This window comes from Bufo gargarizans, unplaced genomic scaffold (genome assembly GCF_014858855.1).
Source record: "Bufo gargarizans isolate SCDJY-AF-19 unplaced genomic scaffold, ASM1485885v1 original_scaffold_1150_pilon, whole genome shotgun sequence".
Taxonomy (NCBI): Eukaryota; Metazoa; Chordata; class Amphibia; order Anura; family Bufonidae; genus Bufo; species Bufo gargarizans.
Window position 1 is genome coordinate 306,163 of NW_025334254.1, and position 22,405 is coordinate 328,567.

Here is a 22,405-nt window from a genome sequence, read left to right on the forward strand (position 1 = left end):
CCAGATAAGCACTCTTCTTCTCCTGTTTTGATTTCGAGCTTCACTTTCGCTCGGCTGAGAAGAACATCAAGGCGGATGCTCTGTCTTGGTCATTTGACTTATCCGACCAGCAGGAGGAGCCCCAGTACATTGGACATCTTGCTCGCTTGATCACAGTGGCTTCTGTTCTGGTAAAAGACATCCCTTCCGGGAAGACATTCATGCCATCTGCCAAGAGAAAACGTATTCTAGCTTGGGGGCACAACTCCAAACTGGCTGGTCACCCAGGAATCCGCAAGACCACAGAACTTTTGTCTCGCCACTACTGATGGCCCACACCGTCTAAAGATGTGCATGATTATGTCTCTGCCTGCACCGTCTGTGCTCAGCATAAAGGCTCCAGGACCAAACCACCCGGACTGTTACCTCTTCCTGTTCCTGATTCCCCATGGCAACACATTGCCACGGACTTTGTTACGGATCTGCCCTTTTCTGCCGGATGTACAGCTATCTGGGTGGTTGTAGACCGCTTCTTTAAGATGGCGCACTTCGTTCGTTTGGCTGGACTGCCCTCGGCTGCTTAACTTGCTAAACTTGTTCATGAGACACATATTCCGCTTGCATGGTCTACCTTAGCATATTGTTTCTGATCGCGGAGTCCGGTTTACATCTAAGCTCTGGAGAGCTCTTTGCCAGCTGCTAAACATTTAGCTGGACTTTTCTTCCGGTTATCACCCCCAGACCAACGGGCAAGTAGAGCGGGTCAATCAAATATTAGAGAACTATCTCCGGCATTTTGTTTCAGCCCAACGCGACAACTGGGTACAATTGCTACCTTGGACTGAATTCTCCTGTAACAACCACTCTAGTGAGTCTATGGGATCCTCTCCGTTCTTTGTCGTTTATAGACAACACCCTTGTACTCCTCTCCCTGTTCCTACATCTTCTGTAGTACCAGTTGTGGAATTCTCTTTTAGGGATCTTTTGAAGATTTGGCGTGACAACAAGGACTGCATCAACAAAGCGGTAACCCGCATGTAAGCGGAAGCAGACAAGAGAAGAAGAAAACCGCCTCAGTTCTTATCTGGAGATGAGGTATGGTTCTCTTTTAAAAACATCCGCTTAAGGGTTCCCAGTTTCAAGTTTGCTCCTAGGTTCCTTGGACCATTTGAAGTTTTGAGGAGGATCAGCAAAGTGACATATAAGTTATATCTGCCTTTCTCTCTCTGCATATTCCTAATGCTTTCCACGTGTCCTTGCTAAAACCAGTAGTCCTTAATCTCTTCTCGACTGCTCCTTCTACTCCAGCTCCAGTATCTGAAGATTCTGACGAGACATTTGAGGTCAAAGACATCCTGGACATCAAGAAGCGTGGTAAGAAGACCTACTATCTTATTGACTGGAAGGGCTTTGGTCCTGAGGAGAGGTCTTTGGAACCAGAGGAAAACATTCATGCTCCGAGCCTGATTAAAAAGTTTGTCTCGTCGTGGACTCTAGAAGAGGGGGGGTACTGTAACAGCACCTGCTGTGCCCCGCTGTTGCCCTGATTACCGCCACAGTCCCTAGTGCCGTGTTCAGTGGTGATCTGCGGCCGGTGCTTCACATTCACCGCTTCTGTGTAGGTACTGATGTTCTGGGATCCACTCCACAGTTTGCTCTCAGCCCTGGCCACAGCATGCTTGTTTCTTTTTTTCTACAGCACTTCCTTAAGGGCCGGCGCACATCACTTCCTGGGCTTTATGGGTAATGTCATGTGACCTCGCTGACCTATCCTAGTCCTCCTGCGCATATATAAGTGTCTCAGCCCCTTCCCAGATGCCTCAGTGTCAAGGTCCTTGTGTCCTGCTAAGGTTCTTGTTCTCAGATTGTGTTCTTGTGTTCCTGACTCGTATCTATATTCCTGGACTCTGCTATTTGTTATATCCCTACCTGCTTGCCTTGACTCTCCTGTTGCTGATCCGTGCCACCTGCCCTGACCTTTTGCCTGTCTGACTACACCTCTGCCTCATCCTTTGGTCCTGCACCTCTGGTACCTATCTCAGGAACCTCCTGGTCCGCCTGGACCAGCTGCCTTGTGTGCCAATCCTCCTTAAGAGTTAGTGACCTGGTGTACCCCTCAGGAAAGTCTATCCCCACCATCAGGGGTACTGTGAAGATCCAGGGGTTCACTTAGACAACGCCCTTAGAGGAGGTAGGACACGTGGTACAGTGGGTTCACACCTGCTGGTTTGTGACACCCCAGAGAACTAGGATTAATCATCAGATGTGTTCTCTTTTCATGAAGATATTCTTGAACTAAGATGTTCCTCACCATTGGAAGACCAAAGAATCTAACTCTCATGTCATTGATGCGTTCCCTCATTGTGACGCTGATACTGGATCAGATGCTGTGGGCAAAAGAAGACTCAATAAAACTACACAATGGTTCCACAGCTCCCTGACTCGTCTCCTGCCTGCTTCTCTGCTGGCTTGTTTGCCTCAGAACATTTCTCAGAGCCACTTTCTCCATCATGAGGGAGCAGATTTGTTCTGTGGAACCTGTAGAGCATCTACTGACTGTGTCCTGAATACATCAGATTATGTCAGTGCCAGCGGAATCTATGGTAATCTATGGAGGGTCTTCAAGATGTCATATATTGAGAACACAGATACCACTGCTATATGTACAATGTTTATTATGTTTTAGGAGGAGTATATACAGTGAGAGGGACAAATATAAATAATGACACCCGAGATCCTGTCAGTACCAGAATGATGGATCCTAATCCATATCCCATCTTAAGACATCCAGTCCAATAGTTCATACGACACATCCAACAAAGACATCATCAGTGTCTGGTGAAGATGTTCGCCAACCCATAGCTTTTTGTCACTCAGCACTCATCCTTGGGTGACTCCATGAGTTCCTACAAACAATCATCTTTTGGGATGTCTATGGGTACTTGCCTTTTCATAACATCTCTTGTTTTCTCAGAGGCAACTGGAGCTGTGTTGATTAGTTAGGGAATGGACAGGCCATCTCCAGATGCTATAATGATTGAGCTACACGTGGATGGAGACGGGAATCTGGGCCATTTCCATTAATAAGTTAAAGATCAAAAGCATTCTCAAGAGCTGTGATGGCAACTAAATAAAGAATAGAGAAAATAAAAAAGTGGAGATCATGCCAACCAGCTGGACTGCAGACAGAGACTATGAATAAAACTAAAGTATAGAGAAAAGCACAACTAGTGGAGATCATGCTGATCAGCTGGACCACAGCCAGAGATGATGAATAAAACTAAATAATAGAGAAAAGCAGAAGCAGTGGAGATCATGCTGACCAGCTGGACTACAGCCAGAGACGATGAATAAAACGTAATAATAGAGAAAAGCACAAGCAGTGGAGATCATGCTGACCAGCTGGACTACAGCCAGAGACGATGAATAAAACTAAATAATAGAGAAAAGCACAAGCAGTGGAGATCATGCTGACCAGCTGGACCACAGCCAGAGATGATGAATAAAACTAAATAATAGAGAAAAGCACAACTAGTGGAGATCATGCTGACCAGCTGGACTACAGCCAGAGACGATGAATAAAACGTAATAATAGAGAAAAGCACAAGCAGTGGAGATCATGCTGATCAGCTGGACCACAGCCAGAGATGATGAATAAAACTAAATAATAGAGAAAAGCAGAAGCAGTGGAGATCATGCTGACCAGCTGGACTACAGCCAGAGACGATGAATAAAACGTAATAATAGAGAAAAGCACAAGCAGTGGAGATCATGCTGACCAGCTGGACTACAGCCAGAGACGATGAATAAAACTAAATAATAGAGAAAAGCACAAGCAGTGGAGATCATGCTGACCAGCTGGACCACAGCCAGAGATGATGAATAAAACTAAATAATAGAGAAAAGCACAACTAGTGGAGATCATGCTGACCAGCTGGACTACAGCCAGAGACGATGAATAAAACGTAATAATAGAGAAAAGCACAAGCAGTGGAGATCATGCTGACCAGCTGGACCACAGCCAGAGATGATAAATAAAACTAAATAATAGAGAAAAGCACAAGCAGTGGAGATCATGCTGACCAGCTGGACTACAGCCAGAGACGATGAATAAAACTAAATAATAGAGAAAAGCACAAGCAGTGGAGATCATGCTGACCAGCTGGACCACAGCCAGAGATGATGAATAAAACGTAATAATAGAGAAAAGCACAAGCAGTGGAGATCATGCTGACCAGCTGGACTACAGCCAGAGATGATGAATAAAACTAAAGAATAGACAAAAGCTGAAGCAGTGGAGATCATGCTGACCAGCTGGACCACAGCCAGAGACGATGAATAAAACTAAAGAATAGACAAAAGCACAAGCAGTGGAGATCATGCTGACCAGCTGGACTACAGCCAGAGACGATGAATAAAACGTAATAATAGAGAAAAGCACAAGCAGTGGAGATCATGCTGACCAGCTGGACTACAGCCAGAGATGATGAATAAAACTAAAGAATAGACAAAAGCTGAAGCAGTGGAGATCATGCTGACCAGCTGGACCACAGCCAGAGACGATGAATAAAACTAAAGAATAGACAAAAGCACAAGCAGTGGAGATCATGCTGACCAGCTGGACTACAGCCAGAGACGATGAATAAAACTAAAGAATAGAGAAAAGCACAAGCAGTGGAGATCATGCTGACCAGCTGGACCACAGCCAGAGATGATAAATAAAACTAAATAATAGAGAAAAGCACAAGCAGTGGAGATCATGCTGACCAGCTGGAACATAGCCAGAGACGATGAATAAAACTAAAGAATAGAGAAAAGCACAAGCAGTGGAGATCATGCTGACCAGCTGGACCACAGCCAGAGACGATGAATAAAACGTAATAATAGAGAAAAGCACAAGCAGTGGAGATCATGCTGACCAGCTGGACCATAGCCAGAGATGATGAATAAAACGTAATAATAGAGAAAAGCACAAGCAGTGGAGATCATGCTGACCAGCTGGACTACAGCCAGAGATGATGAATAAAACTAAAGAATAGACAAAAGCTGAAGCAGTGGAGATCATGCTGACCAGCTGGACCACAGCCAGAGACGATGAATAAAACTAAAGAATAGAGAAAAGCACAAGCAGTGGAGATCATGCTGACCAGCTGGACCACAGCCAGAGATGATAAATAAAACTAAATAACAAAGAAAAGCACAAGCAGTGGAGATCATGCTGACCAGCTGGTCCATAGCCAGAGACAATTAATAAAACTAAATAGTAGAGAAAAGCTGAAGCAGTGGAGATCATGCTGACCAGCTGGACCACAACCAGAGACGATGAATAAAACTAAATAACAGAGAAAAGTACAAACAGTGGAGATCATGCTGACCAGCTGGACCACAGCCAGAGACGATGAATAAAACTAAAGAATAGAGAAAAGCACAAGCAGTGGAGATCATGTTGACCAGCTGGACCACAGCCAAAGACGATGAATAAAACTAAAGAATAGAGAAAAGCACAAGAAGTGGAGATCATGCTGACCATCTGGACCACAGCCAGAGATGATGAATAAAACTAAATAAAAGAGAAAAGCACAAGCAGTGGAGATCATGCTGACCAGCTGGACTACAGCCAGAGACGATGAATAAAACTAAATAATAGAGAAAAGCACAAGCAGTGGAGATGATGCTGACCAGCTGGACCACAGCCAGAGACGATGAATAAAACTAAATAATAGAGAAAAGCACAAGCAGTGGAGATGATGCTGACCAGCTGGACTACAGCCAGAGATGATGAATAAAACTAAATAAAAGAGAAAAGCACAAGCAGTGGAGATCATGCTGACCAGCTGGACTACAGCCAGAGATGATGAATAAAACTAAATAATAGAGAAAAGCACAAGCAGTGGAGATCATGCTGACCAGCTGGACCACAGCCAGAGACGATGAATAAAACTAAAGAATAGACAAAAGCTGAAGCAGTGGAGATCATGCTGACCAGCTGGACTACAGCCAGAGATGATGAATAAAACTAAAGAATAGACAAAAGCTGAAGCAGTGGAGATCATGCTGACCAGCTGGACCATAGCCAGAGATGATGAATAAAACTAAATAACAGAGAAAAGTACAAACAGTGGAGATCATGGTGACCAGCTGGACCACAACCAGAGACGATGAATAAAACTAAATAACAGAGAAAAGTACAAACAGTGGAGATCATGCTGACCATCTGGACCACAGCCAGAGATGATGAATAAAACTAAAGAATAGAGAAAAGCACAAGCAGTGGAGATCATGCTGACCAGCTGGACCATAGCCAGAGACGATGAATAAAACTAAATAATAGAGAAAAGCACAAGCAGTGGAGATGATGCCGACCAGATGCACTGCAGCCAGAGGTGATGAATATGCCCGGACTTTTGATATGCTGGAAAGGACTTCATATAATCCAGGACTTTAGATTCCATTATAGAGCTTCTATGACTTAACAGGCAGGACAGATAACTCCCAGCATCTGTGATGTCACCCACAGGCATGAGGCCTAAACAGTTCCTAATGATCTTGCTATTCCAGGCATGAAAGGCAGTTGAAGACTTCTTGACGGACATTCAGTAAACCATTGAAGTAACCGAAGATAATCAAAACCTAAGAAGAACAGGGATAAAATGCATCAGTCATTCCTTTCTTATTGATTATGGATCTCGTAGTGTGGCCCCCTAGCACCTTACATACTTCCAACTTCACTTGAATTCTACTGTCCACAGCCGTCTGCTCTGTGTACATTTATCTGCTCAGTCTTCCCACTTACACCAAATCCCTAATTCTTTGCTTCCTACTTTTCTTCTTGCACTACTCAAGGAGAATTGTGCCCTGATTTGGGTAATATGATGGGTGATTCTTTTACACAAGCAGATCAATTCCCATCCACAATATGGTGGCACTTGTTTACAACATTCACCTGCTGCAATAATCAAGGCTGGGGTCCACACGAACGGTCGTTCACATGATCCTTCCTTCCCTTCTCCTATTTACACTGTGCTGCTGACTAGGGATGAGCGAACTCGAACTGTATAGTTCGGGTTCGTACCGAATTTTGGGGTGTCCGTGACACGGACCCGAACCCGGACATTTTCGTAAAAGTCCGGGTTCGGGTTCGGTGTTCGTCGCTTTCTTCGCGCTTTTGTGACGCTTTCTTGGCGCTTTTTGAAAGGCTGCAAAGCAGCCAATCAACAAGCGTCATACTACTTGCCCCAAGAGGCCATCACAGCCATGCCTACTATTGGCATGGCTGTGATTGGCCAGAGCACCATGTGACCCAGCCTCTATTTAAGCTGGAGTCACATAGCGCCGCCCGTCACTCTGCTCTGATTAGCGTAGGGAGAGGTTGCGGCTGCGACAGTAGGGCGAGATTAGGCAGATTAACTCCTCCAAAGGACTTGATTAACTGATCGATCTGCAGCTGTGGATCATTGAGCTGCTGATCCTCAATTGCTCACTGTTTTTAGGCTGCACAGACCGTTTGTCAGTCTCATTTTTCTGGGGTGATCGGCGGCCATTTTGTGTCTTGTGGTGCGCCAGCACAAGCTGCGACCAAGTGCATTTAACCCTCAATGGTGTGGTTGTTTTTTGGCTAAAGCCTACATCAGGGTGAAGCTGTCACACCAAGTGCATTTAACCAGCAATAGTCTGTTCATTTTTTGGCCATATACAAAATCAGGGGCAAGCTGCGCCTGTCACCAAGTGCATTTAACCCTCAATGGTGTGGTTGTTTTTTGGCTAAAGCCTACATCAGGGTGAAGCTGTCACACCAAGTGCATTTAACCAGCAATAGTCTGTTCATTTTTTGGCCATATACAAAATCAGGGGCAAGCTGCGCCTGTCACCAAGTGCATTTAACCCTCAATGGTGTGGTTGTTTTTTGGCTAAAGCCTACATCAGGGTGAAGCTGTCACACCAAGTGCATTTAACCAGCAATAGTCTGTTCATTTTTTGGCCATATCCCAGTCTAATTCTGTCACTAAATCCATACCGGTCACCCAGCGCCTAAATACTAGGCCTCAAATTTATATCCAGCTAAATCTGTCCCTAGTGCTGTAGCTGGGCGAGTTATTTAGTGTCCGTTCAAGCACATTTCTTGTTCTGGGTTGAAGTACAATTCCCAATTTAGCAATTTCATAATTTAGTGGTTCCTGCTATATCAGAGCTATTTGAAATCTATCCCTAAAAGGGTATATAATATTGAAGGTGCACATTGGGTCATTCAGAATAACTTCACACACACCCGCTTCTGTGCATTTCCCAGTCTAATTCTGTCACTAAACCCATACCTGTCACCCAGCGCCTAAATACTAGGCCTCAAATTTAAATCCCTCTAAATCTCTCGTTACCGCTGTACTGTTGTTGCTGGGCAAGATATTTAGTGTCCGTCAAAGCACATTTTTTGTTCTGGGTTGAAGTACAATTCCCAATTTAGCAATTTCATAATTTAGTGGTTTCTGCTATATCAGAGCTATTTGAAATCTATCCCTAAAAGGGTATATAATATTGAAGGTGCACATAGGGTCATTCAGAATAACTTCACACACACGCTTCTGTGCATTTCCAAGTCTAATTCTGTCACTAAATCCATACCGGTCACCCAGCGCCTAAATACTAGGCCTCAAATTTAAATCCCTCTAAATCTCTCGTTACCCACCGCTGTACTGTTGTTGCTGGGCAAGATATTTAGTGTCCGTCAAAGCACATTTTTTGTTCTGGGTTGAAGTACAATTCCCAATTTAGCAATTTCATAATTTAGTGGTTTCTGCTATATCAGAGCTATTTGAAATCTATCCCTAAAAGGGTATATAATATTCAAGGTGCACATTGGGTCATTCAGAATAACTTCACACACACCCGCTACTGTGTATTTCCAAGTCTAATTCTGTCACTAAACCCATACCTGTCACCCAGCGCCTAAATACTAGGCCTCAAATTTAAATCCCTCTAAATCTCTCGTTACCGCTGTACTGTTGTAGCTGGGAAAGTTATTTAGTGCCCGTCAAAGCACATTTTTTGTTCTGGGTTGAAGTACAATTCCCAATTTAGCAATTTCATAATTTAGTGGTTCCTGCTATATCAGAGCTATTTGAAATCTATCCCAAAAAGGGTATATAATATTCAAGGTGCACATTGGGTCATTCAGAATAACTTCACACACACCCGCTTCTGTGCATTTCCAAGTCTAATTCTGTCACTAAACCCATACCTGTCACCCAGCGCCTAAATACTAGGCCTCAAATTTATATCCCGCTGAATTTGAATACAATACATTGGGCCAAATAATATATTTGTTGTTGTGGTGAACCATAACAATGAGAAAAACATCTAGTAAGGGACGCGGACGTGGACATGGTCGTGGTGGTGTTAGTGGACCCTCTGGTGCTGGGAGAGGACGTGGCCGTTCTGCCACATCCACACGTCCTAGTGTACCAACTACCTCAGGTCCCAGTAGCCGCCAGAATTTACAGCGATATATGGTGGGGCCCAATGCCGTTCTAAGGATGGTAAGGCCTGAGCAGGTACAGGCATTAGTCAATTGGGTGGCCGACAGTGGATCCAGCACGTTCACATTATCTCCCACCCAGTCTTCTGCAGAAAGCGCACAGATGGCGCCTGAAAACCAACCCCATCAGTCTGTCACATCACCCCCATGCATACCAGGGAAACTGTCTCAGCCTCAAGTTATGCAGCAGTCTCTTATGCTGTTTGAAGACTCCGCTGGCAGGGTTTCCCAAGGGCATCCACCTAGCCCTTCCCCAGCGGTGAAAGACATAGAATGCACTGACGCACAACCACTTATGTTTCCTGATGATGAGGACATGGGAATACCACCTCAGCATGTCTCTGATGATGACGAAACACAGGTGCCAACTGCTGCGTCTTTCTGCAGTGTGCAGACTGAACAGGAGGTCAGGGATCAAGACTGGGTGGAAGACGATGCAGGGGACGATGAGGTCCTAGACCCCACATGGAATGAAGGTCGTGCCACTGACTTTCACAGTTCGGAGGAAGAGGCAGTGGTGAGACCGAGCCAACAGCGTAGCAAAAGAGGGAGCAGTGGGCAAAAGCAGAACACCCGCCGCCAAGAGACTCCGCCTGCTACTGACCGCCGCCATCTGGGACCGAGCACCCCAAAGGCAGCTTCAAGGAGTTCCCTGGCATGGCACTTCTTCAAACAATGTGCTGACGACAAGACCCGAGTGGTTTGCACGCTGTGCCATCAGAGCCTGAAGCGAGGCATTAACGTTCTGAACCTGAGCACAACCTGCATGACCAGGCACCTGCATGCAAAGCATGAACTGCAGTGGAGTAACCACCTTAAAACCAAGGAAGTCACTCAGGCTCCCCCTGCTACCTCTTCTGCTGCTGCCGCCTCGGCCTCTTCTGCTGCTGCCGCCTCGGCCTCTTCCTCCGCCTCTGGAGGAACGTTGGCACCTGCCGCCCAGCAAACAGGGGATGTACCACCAACACCACCACCACCACCTCCGTCACCAAGCGTCTCAACCATGTCACACGCCAGCGTTCAGCTCTCCATCTCACAAACATTTGATAGAAAGCGTAAATTCCCACCTAGCCACCCTCGATCCCTGGCCCTGAATGCCAGCATTTCTAAACTACTGGCCTATGAAATGCTGTCATTTAGGCTGGTGGACACAGACAGCTTCAAACAGCTCATGTCGCTTGCTGTCCCACAGTATGTTGTTCCCAGCCGGCACTACTTCTCCAAGAGAGCCGTGCCTTCCCTGCACAACCAAGTATCCGATAAAATCAAGTGTGCACTGCGCAACGCCATCTGTAGCAAGGTCCACCTAACCACAGATACGTGGACCAGTAAGCACGGCCAGGGACGCTATATCTCCCTAACTGCACACTGGGTAAATGTAGTGGCAGCTGGGCCCCAGGCGGAGAGCTGTTTGGCGCACGTCCTGCCGCCGCAAAGGATCGCAGGGCAACATTCTTTGCCTCCTGTTGCCACCTCCTCCTTCTCGGCTTCCTCCTCCTCTTCTTCCACCTGCTCATCCAGTCAGCCACACACCTTCACCACCAACTTCAGCACAGCCCGGGGTAAACGTCAGCAGGCCATTCTGAAACTCATATGTTTGGGGGACAGGCCCCACACCGCACAGGAGTTGTGGCGGGGTATTGAACAACAGACCGACGAGTGGTTGCTGCCGGTGAGCCTCAAGCCCGGCCTGGTGGTGTGTGATAATGGGCGAAATCTCGTTGCAGCTCTGGGACTAGCCAATTTGACGCACATCCCTTGCTTGGCGCATGTGCTGAATTTGGTGGTGCAGAAGTTCATTCACAACTACCCCGACATGTCAGAGCTGCTGCATAAAGTGCGGGCCGTCTGTTCGCGCTTCCGGCGTTCACATCCTGCCGCTGCTCGCCTGTCTGCGCTACAGCGTAACTTCGGCCTTCCCGCTCACCGCCTCATATGCGACGTGCCCACCAGGTGGAACTCCACCTTGCACATGCTGGACAGACTGTGCGAGCAGCAGCAGGCCATAGTGGAGTTTCAGCTGCAGCACGCACGGGTCAGTCGCACTACAGAACAGCACCACTTCACCACCAATGACTGGGCCTCCATGCGAGACCTGTGTGCCCTGTTGCGCTGTTTCGAGTACTCCACCAACATGGCCAGTGGCGATGACACCGTTATCAGCGTTACAATACCACTTCTATGTCTCCTTGAGAAAACACTTAGGGCGATGATGGAACAGGAGGTGGCCCAGGAGGAGGAGGAGGAGGATGAGGAAGAGGGGTCATTTTTAGCACTTTCAGGCCAGTCTCTTCGAAGTGACTCAGAGGGAGGTTTTTTGCAACAGCAGAGGCCAGGTACAAATGTGGCCAGCCAGGGCCCACTACTGGAGGACGAGGAGGACGAGGATGAGGAGGAGGTGGAGGAGGATGAGGATGAAGCATGGTCACAGCGGGGTGGCACCCAACGCAGCTCGGGTCCATCACTGGTGCGTGGCTGGGGGGAAAGGCAGGACGATGACGATACGCCTCCCACAGAGGACAGCTTGTCCTTACCCCTGGGCAGCCTGTCACACATGAGCGACTACATGCTGCAGTGCCTGCGCAACGACAGCAGAGTTGCCCACATTTTAACCTGTGCGGACTACTGGGTTGCCACCCTGCTGGATCCACGCTACAAAGACAATGTGCCCACCTTACTTCCTGCACTGGAGCGTGATAGGAAGATGCGCGAGTACAAGCGCACGTTGGTAGACGCGCTACTGAGAGCATTCCCAAATGTCACAGGGGAACAAGTGGAAGCCCAAGGCCAAGGCAGAGGAGGAGCAAGAGGTCGCCAAGGCAGCTGTGTCACGGCCAGCTCCTCTGAGGGCAGGGTTAGCATGGCAGAGATGTGGAAAACTTTTGTCAACACGCCACAGCTAACTGCACCACCACCTGATACGCAACGTGTTAGCAGGAGGCAACATTTCACTAACATGGTGGAACAGTACGTGTGCACACCCCTCCACGTACTGACTGATGGTTCGGCCCCATTCAACTTCTGGGTCTCTAAATTGTCCACGTGGCCAGAGCTAGCCTTTTATGCCTTGGAGGTGCTGGCCTGCCCGGCAGCCAGCGTTTTGTCTGAACGTGTATTCAGCACGGCAGGGGGCGTCATTACAGACAAACGCAGCCGCCTGTCTACAGCCAATGTGGACAAGCTGACGTTCATAAAAATGAACCAGGCATGGATCCCACAGGACCTGTCCGTCCCTTGTCCAGATTAGACATTAACTACCTCCCCATAACCATATATTATTGGACTCCAGGGCACTTCCTCATTCAATCCGATTTTTATTTTCATTTTACCATTATATTGCGATGCTACCCAAAGTTGAATGAACCTCTCCTCTGCCTGTGTGCTAGGCCTAAATATATGCCAATGGACTGTTGCAGTGGTGGCTGACATGAAGCCTGATTCTCTGCTATGACATGCAGACTAATTCTCTGCTGACATGAAGCCAGATTGTCTGTTACGGGACCTCTCTCCTCTGCCTGGGTGCTGGGCCTAAATTTATGACAATGGACTGTTGCAGTGGTGGCTGACGTGAAGCCTCATTCTCTGCTATGACATGCAGACTGATTCTCTGCTGACATGAAGCCAGATTGTCTGTTACGGGACCTCTCTGCTCTGCCTGTGTGCTAGGCCTAAATATATGCCAATGGACTGTTGCAGTGGTGGGTGACGTGAAGCCTGATTCTCTGCTATGACATGCAGACTGATTCTCTGCTGTCATGAAGCCAGATTGTCTGTTACGGGACCTCTCTGCTCTGCCTGTGTGCTAGGCCTAAATATATGCCAATGGACTGTTGCAGTGGTGGGTGACGTGAAGCCTCATTCTCTGCTATGACATGCAGACTAATTCTCTGCTGACATGAAGACAGATTCTCTGTTACGGGACCTCTCTCCTCTGCCTGTGTGTGTGCTGGGCCTAAATATATGCCAATGGACTGTTGCAGTGGTGGCTGACGTGAAGCCTCATTCTCTGCTATGACATGCAGACTGATTCTCTGCTGACATGAAGCCAGATTCTCTGTTACGGGACCTCTCTCCTCTGCCTGTGTGCTGGGCCTAAATATCTGACAATGGACTGTTGCAGTGGTGGCTGACGTGAAGCCTGATTCTCTGCTATGACATGCAGACTGATTCTCTGCTGACATGAAGCCAGATTCTCTGTTACGGGACCTCTCTCCTCTGCCTGTGTGTGTGCTGGGCCTAAATATATGCCAATGGACTGTTGCAGTGGTGGCTGACGTGAAGCCTCATTCTCTGCTATGACATGCAGACTGATTCTCTGCTGACATGAAGCCAGATTCTCTGTTACGGGACCTCTCTCCTCTGCCTGTGTGTGTGCTGGGCCTAAATATATGCCAATGGACTGTTGCAGTGGTGGCTGACGTGAAGCCTCATTCTCTGCTATGACATGCAGACTGATTCTCTGCTGACATGAAGCCAGATTCTCTGTTACGGGACCTCTCTCCTCTGCCTGTGTGTGTGCTGGGCCTAAATATATGCCAATGGACTGTTGCAGTGGTGGCTGACGTGAAGCCTCATTCTCTGCTATGACATGCAGACTGATTCTCTGCTGACATGAAGCCAGATTCTCTGTTACGGGACCTCTCTCCTCTGCCTGTGTGCTAGGCCTAAATATATGCCAATGGACTGTTGCAGTGGTGGCTGACGTGAAGCCTCATTCTCTGCTATGACATGCAGACTAATTCTCTGCTGACATGAAGACAGATTCTCTGTTACGGGACCTCTCTCCTCTGCCTGGGTGCCGGGGCCTAAATATCTGAGAATGGACTGTTCCAGTGGTGGGTGACGGGAAGCCAGATTCTCTGCTATGGAACCTCTCTCCAATTGATTTTGGTTAATTTTTATTTATTTAATTTTTATTTTAATTAATTTCCCTATCCACATTTGTTTGCAGGGGATTTACCTACATGTTGCTGCCTTTTGCAGCCCTCTAGCCCTTTCCTGGGCTGTTTTACAGCCGTTTTAGTGCCGAAAAGTTCGGGTCCCCATTGACTTCAATGGGGTTCGGGTTCGGGACGAAGTTCGGATCGGGTTCGGATCCCGAACCCGAACATTTCCGGGATGTTCGGCCGAACTTCTCGAACCCGAACATCCAGGTGTTCGCTCAACTCTACTGCTGACCACAAATAACTTTTATAACTTGTGACCAAACGACAAAAGGATAAGTTGTAGTTTATCGTTTGATCACTGGGCATGTTGGGGCAATGTTTGAGAATGAACATTGTAGGAGGAACATTAGTTCGGGCGATCATCACCCCCATGTAAAGGCTCTTATGTTCCTTCTCCACCTAAAGATGAAGCAGCGTAACCGAGACCTACACAAAGCAGGACCCAGAAATAGAAGGGGAGTTGTCCAGCAGAACCTCCTGTAGATGGTTGGTACCTAATCCCTTCTTCAACACCTTTTGAAGTTCATGCATTACTTACTAAAACCACTTGGACCAGAAGAATGAAGCAAGGTTGGATAGGAGATCTTTTGCAGCAAGAAACGGTTTTTCTGCGGTGGCATCTGTCTTTTTTGTCACTGCTGGTGGTCTGGTGGTGGGATGCCCATGATTCGCATAGTCTACTAAACATGCAACATACATAGGACTGTTAGTCTTGTTAGTATTGGTTAGTACAGTCATGACTGGAGCGCCAACCCTGTGAAGGTATAATCATTAATGGGTCATACAGAGTTAGTCATGTCATAGTTCAGTGCAAGCACAGACACCTGGAAAGGTGATGGTTCATTTCCTAGTTCTGGACCTCTGGGAAGCCCTGAAGCTACATGCAATCTCCTTAGCTCACAGGGTAAAACTGTCACTTACCTGTTTTGTGGACATTTGTCTTTAGCTGATCCTTAATGTTGTTGAGCAGGGGGGAGGTACAGGCTGTAAACGCCTCTCTTGTACCCTAACTGTCTCCAAAGCTGCTGGAAGCTGGGCTTCACGAGAGATTTACTGATCTTCTGGCTTTGCTCATCATATCCTCCCAAAGATGAAATGTGATTTGTGCGATAAAGAGGAAACACCAGTTGAGACTTTGACCTGGGACATGGGTATAGACAAGGCCTAGGAGCTCGTGCAAGGTGCCAGCTCTGGACAGGACGACCAAAGTATGTCTGCACTGGAGGTCCATCACAGAGCCAAAGATAAAAAGAAAAAATCTGCAGTTACTGAAGAGGATGAAATGAGTGAACTTGTCCTCAGCTAAATCTTCAGTATTTAATCACACAATGCTGTCTGCACATGCTATCACATATAGATCAGAGGCCCTATAGACAGTCTAGTCTTCTCTATTCTGAACCAGTGGAAGAATAAGGTCCTTTTCCAGGGGAATAGGAAAGGTCCCTCAGGGATGAGAAAAGCAAAAACTCCAATTGTACAGAACTGGAGGAATCCCCAGTCAGGACGTGGAATGTCTGCCAAAAACAATGAGATTAGGAACAAGAAACAAATCAATGAAGAATGAAGAGAACAATGGTGCTGCCTCTGAGTAAAGATATACCAGTAATAACAACTACAGCAACAAACTTAAGAATAATGGGAGGTCAGCAGTAGATGATGGATGCATGGATGCAGGTGACAAGCACAGACATCAGGGATTACTTGATTTGCAGATTGCCTTAGATGATGGACAGACAATCACAGATGATGGATGGTTTGGTGATTTGCAATTATGGATTTGCTATGTGGATGTCAGGGATGATGACTGGATGGATGAATGGATGATTGTTTGGAAGATCAGAGATGATTAATGGATGGTTGGAAAATCAACAATAATGGATGAGTGAATGGGTGACTTGCTGGATGGTTGGAAGATCATAGATGATAGGTCCTTAAAAGAAAAATGGAATAAAAAATGGATCCATGCTGGGAGGCTGATTCCAACAGCAGAGTGGTGAGCCGATCACCTGCTTACTCCGTATCCTACATGATAGATGGGTGGCTTGTCATGAGGATGATCACAGATCACAAAAATCATGATAGATAAACAGGGACGATGGTTGGATGATCAATCATGGTAGATGGTCAGAGCTGATCAATGAATTCATGGTTAGATGGATGAGCAGCAATGATGCATGGCTGGATGATCAGGGATTATGGAAAGTTTGCCATGTCGATGGTCAAAGATGATGAATAATCAGGGATAAAGGTTCGATGATCAGACATGATGGATAATCATGGGTGGATGATCACTAATGATGGATAGAACCTCATTGTGAATGTAGACAAGGAATAATCAGGACATCAACACTGTAGATCTGCTCCCAGAACTTGACTTTTCCAAAGAGTTTCCAAATTGCAGGTCTAGAACATTTCACCTGACTATTGCTTCTGACTACCTCACTAGTACTGCATACTCCTGTCTAACAATTGTGACATAGCAAGGGCTTTTGTTTGGGAGGGCAGGTATTTTCCTCCTAACATGGGTGGCTAGGCTGATTTCCAGCCAGGTGAGATCAAGTGCCGGTCTGGGTTTTGGCAGCACCTGGTTGTCCTTTAAATAGGCAGCTGGGCTCAGAATCGGAGTCTCCGTATTGGGATCTGAGGCATGGTGCCGTACTAGAGGGCTGAGAGCCGCATGCGGGGAAACAGGCCCCCTAAAGCCTGCTGTGGGCGCTGAAAGAACCTGCTACCAAGATGACTGTTTTTGTGCTTTGGACTTTCCTTTGTGTGAACGAACACTAAGATTGTCAATGTTGCTTTATTTTTTTTCTCCTGTGTGAATAAACCCTGAAGTTTTGTTTTTCAAACTGTTTCTTTTGCCTCTGTTCTGCGTCTGCTTACCCTGCCTACCAGAGCAAATCCTCACACAATCCATACCTGATTCTGGCTCCTCTGCCTACCCCATGGTACTTCACAGATTTATGCCTGTAGATTAGACATACACTGGATTGACTGTTGTGTGTACAGTATAGTAACTTCAGGCCTTGTGCTGCATACCTGACCATAGATAGATGATGGCAGCTGACCGCCCCCCAAACTCCTCAAACGTGTTTATGAAAGTGAAACAAGTCATTGGCTAAACCCTTTCCCCCCTCCAGACTCCTCTGCCCTGTCCATAGAGATCTCTCTGTACCCCTCCAGAACATTGTTGCCCTCCAGACTGTCCCCCTTCAGACTCCAATGTTCCACTACAGACTTCTCAGTCCTCTGCAGACCCCATTGCCCCATCTAGATTCCTGTGTCCCATTAAATATTTCTCAGTCCATTCCATACCATCTATCCCCTCCAGACTCATGTGTCCCAATAAAGATTTCTCAGTCCTCTCCAGACTCCTCTGTCCCCTCCAAGCTCTTCATTCCTCCTGTAGACTCCAATGTCCCACTAAAGATTTCTGTCCCCTCCAGACTTCTCTACCCCTCAAGACTCTTCTGCTCCCTCCACACTCCTCTATCCATTCCAGACTCTTCTTCCCCCTCCAGACTCTCCCCCCCCTCCAGACTCCTCTTCCCCCTCCAGACTCTTCTCCCCCCCCTCCAGACTCTTCTCCCCCCCTCCAGACTCTTCTCCCCTCCTCCAGACTCTTCTCCCCCCTCCAGACTCCCCCCCCTCCAGACTCTTCTCCCCCCTCCAGACTCTTCTTCCCCCTCCAGACTCCTCTTCCCCCTCCAGACTCTTCTTCCCCTCCAGACTCTTCTGCTCCCTCCAGACTCTTCTTCCCCCTCCAGACTCCTCTTCCCCCTCCAGACTCTTCTTCCCCCTCCAGAGTCTTCTTCCCCATACAGACTCTTCTTCCCCCTCCAGACTCTTCTTCCCCCTCCAGACTCTTCTTCCCCCTCCAGACTCTTCTTCCCCCCTCCAGACTCTTCTTCCCCCCTCCAGACTCTTCTTCCCCCCTCCAGACTCTTCTCCCCCCCTCCAGACTCTTCTTCCCCCCTCCGGACTCTTCTTCCCCCCTCCAGACTCTTCTTCCCCCCTCCAGACTCTTCTCCCCCCCTCCAGACTCTTCTCCCCCCCTCCAGACTCTTCTCCCCTCCTCCAGACTCTTCTCCCCCCTCCAGACTCTCCCCCCCCTCCAGACTCTTCTCCCCCCTCCAGACTCTTCTTCCCCCTCCAGACTCCTCTTCCCCCTCCAGACTCTTCTTCCCCTCCAGACTCTTCTGCTCCCTCCAGACTCTTCTTCCCCCTCCAGACTCTTCTTCCCCCTCCAGACTCTTCTTCCCCCTCCAGAGTCTTCTTCCCCATACAGACTCTTCTTCCCCATACAGACTCTTCTTCCCCCTCCAGACTCTTCTTCCCCCTCCAGACTCTTCTTCCCCCTCCAGACTCTTCTTCCCCATACAGACTCTTCTTCCCCTCCAGACTCTTCTGCTCCCTCCAGACTCTTCTTCCCCTCCAGACTCTTCTTCCCCCTCCAGACTCCTCTTCCCCCTCCAGACTCTTCTTCCCCCTCCAGAGTCTTCTTCCCCATACAGACTCTTCTTCCCCATACAGACTCTTCTTCCCCATACAGACTCTTCTTCCCCCTCCAGACTCTTCTTCCCCCTCCAGACTCTTCTGCTCCCTCCAGACTCTTCTGCTCCCTCCAGACTCTTTGCATTAACCCTACATTCTCTTCAAGACCCATGATTTGGTCATGCTTTATGGAACTTTATCTGCTTTTATTACCCTATGCTCTGTTCTACCCCTATAGTCCTAGTCTCTGTGAAGTGATCTGTGAAATTTGATTTGTCGTTTGTGAAGTCAAGAAATACAATCCATACATTGGGAGATTTTTCATCACCACCAGTTTCTGTATTATGAATGTGGTGTTAATCTGGGGTCATATTCACTATAATGGGATCCGATAGGTTTCCATTCGGAAACACACGACTACAACAGGCGATGAAATACAACTACGACAGGCAGTGAAACACAAACAACTACAACAGGTGCTGTAAAATGACTACAACAGGTGATGAAACACACACAACTATGACAGGAGGTAAAAAACATACAACTTGTGTCCCTGCTATTTCAGGACAGGTTCTCGCCTAGTTCTTGGGATGTTGAGAGTGATCTTACCTGCCAGGCCTGATTTATAATCCCGTCTCATGGAAGAGGACAATTGGGTTTTCCATTTGTTTGATGTTACGTTCATGTTTTTTTGCTTCTGCTTTTTCTTTTCTGAAGGAGCCTTTGGTGACTGTTGGTCTTTCCGTCTCGCCTGATCTTGGCTGGTTACCGTGTCCACAATTTTCTCCTGGGGTTTGTCTACTAATACAGACATGTCATGTGTTTTTACTGGCTGTGTGGTGGTAACTTTAACTGTTACTGGGATTCTTTGTTTTTCTGTTGGTGTATCTGGTTCATCGTTGAAAAAAACTTTCTCAATGGTAGTCTTATCAATGTGGGGTGTAGCGGTCACTGGAAGAGATGGTCTCACAGAGACAGAAATGTATTCTTGATCTGGAAAGGCAATGACTTGGCTGGTGGAATGTACTGATGTCTCTTCTATGACATCTGGACTGGACTTTTCCACTCTCTGTGTTGTGATTATTTCTAGAGGTTCTGTGGTAGTCCGGGTGGACATTAAGTCCTGCACCATCTCTGATGGTGTTAATTTTAATTCCGACTCTAGGTTCAACTCGGTTTGTGTAGGTTCTGGAACCAGCTCTGATTTTGTTGCTTTTTGATCCATCTCTGGTTTTGTTGGTTCAGGGACCATCTCTGACTGTGTAGGTTCTGGAACCAGCTCTGATTTTGTTGTTTTTGAATCTAGCTTTGGTTGTGTTGGTTCTAGGTCCAGCTCTGATTGTGTATGTTCTGGTACCAGCTCTGACTGTGTAGATTCTAGAAACAACTGTGATATTGTTTTTGGATCCAGCTCTGGTTGTGTTGGTTCTAGGTCCAGCTCTGATTGTGTAGGTTCTGCTACCAGCTCAGAATTTTTAGGTTCTAGGAACATCTGTGATATTGTTTTTGAATCCAGCTCTGGTTGTGTTGGTTCTAGGTTCAGCTCTGATTGTGTATGTTCTGGTACCAGCTCTGACTGTGTAGGTTCTAGGAACAGCTGTGATATTATTTTTGGATCCAGCTCTGGTTTTGTTGGTTCTAGGTCCAGCTCTGATTGTGTAGGTTCTGGATAAATCTGTGAATGTGTTGTGTCTGACGGAAATTCTGCCAACGTTGTGCCCAGTTCAGCTGTGCTGGTTTCTTCCTGCTCTAAGCCTTCATCTGATCATGAATAAAAAGAGAATTTTCAGTTAATTTTTTGGGCGACTGACATATTGTATCTGTGATCAAAACTTTTATCACCCAATCAGGATCAGCCTGATCCTTTATCTACCTCCACTGGACCAGACAGTAAGTATTTGGATACTTCCCGATTGCGGTCCGGGAACACTTCAGATTAAATTGTTTGTATGATGGTCTCCGTTCCTTCATTGACTTGTGTAACCCCGGACTTGATGTCTTCTGTACCATCTTCTTCTGGGAATTGTGTCACGACTAACACTAAGCTCTCATTTGGTATCATGATCCCCAATCGAATCCTCATGGAAGGGATGTTCTTTCTCATTGAACCTGACATTGTAATTACACCAGGATTATCTTTTCTCCATGACTGCCTGTAGAGGAGAAGCCATTGGGCAAGAACACTGTGAAACACACAGTTGTAGATTACATTGTACGTGGGCCTTGTGGGATCTGGCTTTTTTCCCTATAAAAACCAGTTGAAGACTAAGGCTTGTTTCACACTTGCAGTAAGCAGATCTGGCAGGCTGTTCTGGATGGGAGCAACCTGCCGGATCGTCTTACTAAAAATGTGAAACCGGGCTAAGCAGTTCAGAGGCACCAGGTTCTCAGTGATAATAGACCTGCCCTTCAGAAAGGAGAAGATTATCCAGGAGGACTGTAGTGAGAACCATCGCGGACGAGGAGAACAGGAAGAAGAGGCGCTTAGATGAAAAGACCTGAGCAAAGGGCAACAATCGAAGTTGAATCAAGAGTTCTCAGCCCTATATATTTTTATTAAATGGGGTGAAAGTACTAAGGGGTGCTAAGTGGACACGAGCCTGCAGCAGCATAAGAGTTGCGTGGGCAGGGATAGGCTTATCAATAGACTGTCTTGTCAGAGTCTCAGAGGGGCAATATTTCTGAAGCATGACCATGAACAGGTTAGAAGTCATTGTCCAATCCTCCCATCCACATCTCCATCTCAGGGGAGAGGACAGGAAGGACTCTACTGCAGTCCTGCTGACAAGTGGACATCACTTATGTGGACATCAACACAAAATGTGTCCGGCACAATGCAACACTATAAAAGAAGCTGTAGAGAGCCTTCCGACCTGAGCATGATGTGCATGTCTTAGTGTATCAGAGTGCTCCCATAAAGTGTCAGAGTTTTCCTATAACTGGTGTCCGAGTGCTCCCAATAATAGTGTTCAATTGCCCCTATGTTCTGTTAGAATGATTCCTTAACCAGTGTCCTATAACCAGTGTCAAATGTGCCCTGTGAGGAATATGGAAATATGATCTAATGCCAGCCATAATCTAATTCCAGCCATTTGCTGTGAGATAGCAGAGGGAGTGAACTCTGCAGGAGTCCTGGCTTCAAGCAGGCCACATGCGTACAATCCACACCCATGTAGGGGGTCTCAGCTATTCCCCAGATCCCTCAAATCCATCAGACATCATGGAACCGGGGGTTCATAAGGAATTATGAATTGCCTGTCCATCACAGGCATAAACCGGTTCCATAGCTGCGATCCTGGGACCAAGACGGACATGCCCCTGGTCATAGTTTGGGGGTCGGATGCCGGGAAGGGGAGATACAAAGATCTCCAAGAAGGAACTTAATGACAGTGTTATGTTTGGTCTCCACCTGTAGCCAGAACCCAGGTGGATCTGTTTGTCCCAGAACCATCTCCCT

General features: G+C 47.1%; 1 protein-coding gene across 1 annotated transcript in view; it reads right to left on the minus strand.

The window, feature by feature from the left end:
* Positions 1–2,670: 2,670 nt before the first annotated feature.
* Positions 2,671–22,405, minus strand: part of LOC122923010 (peptidase inhibitor 16-like) — an 84,108-nt gene continuing 64,373 nt past the window's right edge. The window contains exons 5-7 of the mRNA XM_044273800.1: positions 19,558–20,709; positions 15,376–15,673; positions 2,671–6,609 (exon numbers count right to left, since the gene is read on the minus strand). Coding sequence (XP_044129735.1) covers positions 15,408–15,673; positions 19,558–20,709 — 1,418 coding nt within the window. The 3' untranslated portion in view covers positions 2,671–6,609; positions 15,376–15,407. The remainder of the gene's footprint in view (positions 6,610–15,375; positions 15,674–19,557; positions 20,710–22,405) is intronic.